The 5,736-nt window shown below is 37.3% G+C and overlaps 1 protein-coding gene across 1 annotated transcript; it reads right to left on the reverse strand.

Moving 5' to 3' along the window:
• Positions 1-217: 217 nt before the first annotated feature.
• LOC113291933 lies at positions 218-2,850 on the reverse strand. The gene is made up of 5 exons (XM_026541414.1): positions 1,777-2,850; positions 1,530-1,617; positions 1,229-1,417; positions 666-1,182; positions 218-506 (listed from the first exon to the last, which is right to left on the reverse strand). The coding sequence occupies exons 1-5, from the start codon at positions 2,848-2,850 to the stop codon at positions 218-220; spliced, it is 2,157 nt and encodes a 718-aa protein (XP_026397199.1).
• Between the last annotated feature and the right edge of the window lie 2,886 nt (positions 2,851-5,736).

A 5,736-nucleotide genomic window follows, 5' to 3' on the forward strand; every position in this document is an offset into this window, starting at 1 on the left:
TTAACCAAGCGCCAAAAGTGTTAGAGTGCTCTTTCTCTAGCCATGCTCGCTTTTTAGTAGAATAGTTAGTTTCCAAATATAGCTTGTGTCGGCTGGTATGTACAATAACCAAATGTTATTATACTTTGTACAAAAAAAAAAACAGGAAAAAAAACAGGAAAAAAAAAACAAATTAATACTTACTCTATGTAAGGCTCAATTTCAGGCGTGTTCTGCATTAATAGAAATGTGCTTGTCTCAACTGTTGAGGGGTAACTATACACGGCTCTTCAGCTGATAACGGTTCTCCCTCCTGAGATGTATTATGCCTATCTAGTGGAATACCAATTGTCCTGATGCTTTTATGGTACTCACAATATATCTCAATCGTCTCTTCTGCAACATTCTCTTCGGCAATGCATCCACAAGGTTGATTCTTGTTTCGCACATGCCCCTTTATAACCTTCATACACCTTTCGAAAGGATACATCCATCGAAAGCAAACCGGACCGCATAACTTCACTTCCCTGGTAAGATGTACAGTTAAATGAATCATGATGTCAAAGAAGGATGGAAGAAAATACTTCTCTAGTAAGCATAACGTCACACAGAGATCCTCTTGCAATTTATCTAGCTCTTCCACCATGATTTCTTTGGCAGATATTGATCTGAAAAAGAAACAAAACCTGATAATAGCATATCTCACAGGTGTAGGCATAATTGATCGAATAGCGACGGGCAAAAATTGTTGCATAAGCATATGGTAATCATGTGATTTGAGTCCGATCAGCTTACGCTCTTTTAGGTTCACAAGGGTGGAAAAATCCGAACAATACCCTTCTGGAACTCTTAACTCGGATAGTGTCTCCAAGAATATGTCTTTTTCTTCCGTAGTTAATGTATAACATGCTGCGGGAAGTATCGTTCCTTTGTCATCTGTCTTAGGGTGTAACTCCGATTTTAACCCCAAACGCACCAAATCCTTTCTGGCGTTTAATCCATCTTTTGTATTCCCGTTGTGCAGCAACGTTCCAACAAGACTTTGTCCCACATTCTTTTCGACATGCATGAAATCAATACAATGTTGGACATCATTATAGCGCCAATATCTAAGTAGTCGCTGCCATATGTTGTACTTGCTCCAGTAAGTGGTTTCCCTGCCTTCCTCTTCCTCACCTGACCTATCGACTTCTTTTGATTTTTCTGATGCGCTCAATTTTCGTTTTTCCGATGCGCTTCATCTTTCCACCTTTTCCAGGTGTAGCCTGCACGTCTTCCCCTTGAGTATTCGTCCCCTTCTTTCCCCATGAATTCTTTATACATTTTACCTCCTCATATATTTCTTCCCCGGTCATTGGTTCTGGAGTAGTCTCCCACTCTTGTTTTCCGCCAAATGCCCCCTTCTGCCTTCTGAACGGATGCTCATAGGGTAAAAATTCTATAACCAACATAAACATTCTTGTTTGAGTCATGAAGCCTAATACTGTGCGTTTTTTTACGACACACCACACAACCATGATATCCAGCGTAGCGACAACCACATAGTGTACCAAGAGCAGGATAATCGTTTATCGTCCACAAAACAACTGCACGTAGAGTAAACATTTCTTGGGCATATGCATCCCATGTTCTCTTTCCCTTCTCAAATAAGAATTGAAAATCTTTAACAAGAGGTTCTAAAAAGACATCGATGTTGTTTCCTGGCGCACCATCTATAAGTAACGACAACATGATGAACTTTCTCTTCATACACAGCCCCGGTGGAAGGTTGTAAATCACAACCAAAACTGGCCATACACTGTGATGTTTGGTGCCTGTGTTTACATCAACTCCATCAGCCGAAACAGCTAACCGCAGATTTCTTGGATCACCTTTAATTTCTGGGAAATTGTTATCTATCTCTCTCCAAGCATGTGAGTCTGCCGGATGACGTAAAACACCGTCTTTGTTTCTAGTGGTATCGTGCCATATCAAATCTTTTGCTGTGTGCTTCGATTGAAACAGCCGCTGAAATATTGGGATGATGTCGAAGTACCACAATACCTTTGCTGGAACATTCTCGTAAACTTTACCATCCCTGTCAACTTTCCATCTGGGTGCTTTACAAGTAGGACACACTTTTTCATCCTTGTACTCATTCCAATAAAGAATGCAGTTGTTGATACATGCATGTATCTTTGTGTACCCTGAACCCATTGATTTCAATATTTTTTTTGCCTGATATGTACTCCTCGCCATTAAATTACCTTCTTTGGGAAGCATGTCCTTTAACAAGGGTAACAATTCATTAAAAAACATGTCTGATGCACCGTGCTTACTCTTCAACTTAAACAACTGCACAATTGCAGACAACTTTGTGAAGTTGGGACATCCTTCGTATAAGGGCTTTTCAGCATTTTCAAGTAACTTTTTAAACTTTATAGGGTCATCTGCGAACTCTTCTGCAGCCTGCATCATATCTATAGTGTCTGGAGCATCAGTGGGAGTTCCCATTCCAAAATCTTCGTCTGGAGCATCAGTGGGAGTTCCCATTTCAAATTCAGCGTGCATACCATTGTTGACGTTAACTGGCTTACTACTAGTTATTGCCTCATCCTTTTCCCCATGCTTATTCCAAATAGTATACGTTTGATCGATTCCATTTACGAATAAATGATCTTCTACGTCGCCAACGGAGCATGCACAGAGATTTAAACAATTTGTACACGGACACAACATAAGAAATTCATCATATGTCTCACCCTCCTCCTTGAGATGGTTGACAGCATACCGCAGAAACGCCGCAACTCCTTCTCTATAACGTTTCTTCGTTCTACCAGTACTCATCCAGGATTTATCCATTCTGAAACGCAAAGAGACCAGTAGATCCATCAGTTGCACTCCAATGAAAGCAAAAACTGATAAATCAATTCAGAAATACAAGCTTAGCATTAACTAATAAATATGTTTCATTTCAAAATAATAGTTATCCCCTAACTTGACAATTTAGACATACAAGTCTTGAAATTACCAATAAATTCAGCACCATTTGAAACATAAAATTTTTTTCCGTGTCTCGATTCCAAAGGACGAAGTTCCATTTTCATCAGTTTTACTCGAACTCGTTCCGAATCGATCAATATTTCAGGTGAAGTGTCGAGTCTTGATTATGTAACTAAATTTTGATTATGTAATAAAAAAAAAGTAAAAAGAAAAAAAATGAAAAAAAATTTAAGTAAAAAATGAAAAATAATGAAAAAATTTATGCCACATTTATGTCCAGCCCAGTCAATTACATGGTTTAAGCTAACACTCCAGCCCAGTCCATTACATGGTTTAAGCTAACACTCCAGCCCAGTCCATTACGATTTTACTTATGTTATTTCAAAATGCATCGAATAGGATGTCCATAGTAAATCTAACGGTGAATATATTTATCACAAGCCCAACCAATAGTTCGATTAATAGGGAAGAACCTCTTATCTTACGCTCTGTAACACCTCAAAATTCTGTTCGTTTTATCTTTCCTCCTAAACCAGAGTTACAGAGCGGAGAGAACTAGAGAAACCTAAGCAGAGTAAAAAGGGGATAAAGTTCTAGGCTTAAAATCAGGGAAACATTGAGATTTGTTAGAGTAAAAAGGGAAATCGGATTTCTAAAGTTTGGAAATATTTTTAGGTCTACCGTAGGATCAAAATCAAATGGTATTTTCTTAGGAGATTTTTCCGAAAAAAGGAAATCGTAGACCAAACTCAATCGATTTTTCAGTTCACCCTAAATAATTTTGAGCGGGATGAAGATGAAACGCAAAATATTTTCGGCGGGATTATTCAATCTGTGCGACTTTATAAAGGGCCGTATGATGTTGAGGAATTGCATGGCTAAATCTTATAAAGGTATATCATGTTCTCAATCTTTCTTTCGTCTAAAAAGCTTAGTTATTCAAACCCTAATTGATTCAAACCTTAATTTTTGAATCAGACCCAATTGATTCAAAGGTTAAGTTTTGACTCAAACCCTAATTCTTAATTTTTGATTCATTGAAAGCAGGGTTTATGCACCTGTTTATTTCTTATTAAGAAGAACAATGGTGTGCATGCATGTTTAAGCTTTTCCTATGTTATGCTTAGGATCTTTATGCAGGTTGTATTCTAAGTTGCATAGTGGCTGGATAACAACTCAGTCTTCTATGGTTATGGAAATGCTATTCTTTTATGTTTTTTTCTTTCTTTTCCGATGAATCTGATTAATGTTTTTCACACTGCAAACAATAGTTTAAGCTTCTGTGGTTCTCCCTGAAACCACTCGACATCACATTCTTATCTCATTTAGCTGGCCACATTCTCTGTCGTGTATACTCCCGTGTCATTGACGTTTTGTATAATGGGATTATAATTATGTCAGAGCTAGGTCAATTGAATGTTATTCCTTGGTTTTTTTATCTGTCTATTCTGATGAATGTTTTTCACATTGCAAACCAATAGTTTAAACTTCTGTGGTTCTCCCTGAAACCACTAGAAATCACATTTTTATCTCATTTTCATCAACTTTAGCTGGTCAGTAAGCTTCCATCTGTCGTGTATACTCCCGAGTCATTGACATTTTGTATAATGGGATTATAATTATGTCGGAGATCGGCATCCGTCGTTTGTTTTTAGGGAACTTGGTAGGTTTACATAATTGTGTATGTTTGAACTGGAGTCTTGCTTGAGTTCTTTCAATGCTCTAGTAAAAACCTCAGCGATTAATAATTTTTTAATTGTTATATCTTTTAACAATTCTGAGACGACATCCTGCTCTTGCATCTAATCATACTAATCAAGACCATGTTAGTACCGACATAATCAAGACCATGTTAATTGACTGTTATTTAATTTTTGCTTGTGTCTAGCTTAATAACTTTTGACTTTTGATTGAAAAGAATTCAGACCTTATTTGATTGAATCATATAAATGTATATGCAGTTTCCTATATGACTACACAAGAGAATTCGAGTTGGGAGCCAGAGTATGATGATGATGAGTATGCTGAAAATGAGACTGCAGCCCTGGAGGCTCAAGCCTTGCAGAATTTAGGAGAGTCAGAGGATGAAGACGAAGATTCCGATGGTAGTCGCACCGGTTCCGATGGTGATAGCTCCAGTTCTGATGATGAATCGACTGAAAGTCCTGAACAGCCTGGTAATGCTATACTAGCTTGTCTGTTTTTGTTTGCTTTGGACTTAAAAAATATGAGTACACTCTTACACCATGTTTACTCTTATTTTGGGTTTTTGAACTATAAAAAGACACAGGAGCTCCAAACAATACAGTAGAGTCTAAGGAGAATAATGTTCGAGGTTTAACAAGATTGAAGAAGCTAAAGAAAAATTTTGACGGCGAGAAGCATGTGATAGAATTTGATAATTTTGGTCGATTTAAGGGGAAATATAAAGCTGAAATTGCTAGTTACATGGGTGTATTGGTACGTCGAGACGTTGTTCTAAGGCACTTGAAGTGGAAGGAAGTGAATTCAGTGATGAGGGATAAGTTATGGCACGAAATATTGGTATGTATATGCTGATCTATATTGATTTTTAATATTATATTTGTTATTAATTTGTTACCTGCCGTTAACATCTCCATATTTTTGCAGCGGTTTTATGAAATTGAGGAGACTATGAGAAGACAAATTATGAAATATTTTGGGGAACATTTGCGCAACTTCAGAAGAAAGTTGTATGTAAAGTTCATAGTGCCCAATTTGGGTAAACCTGCTAAACTAAATACTGTTCCTAAA

This window comes from Papaver somniferum, chromosome 6 (genome assembly GCF_003573695.1).
Source record: "Papaver somniferum cultivar HN1 chromosome 6, ASM357369v1, whole genome shotgun sequence".
NCBI classification, from domain to species: Eukaryota; Viridiplantae; Streptophyta; class Magnoliopsida; order Ranunculales; family Papaveraceae; genus Papaver; species Papaver somniferum.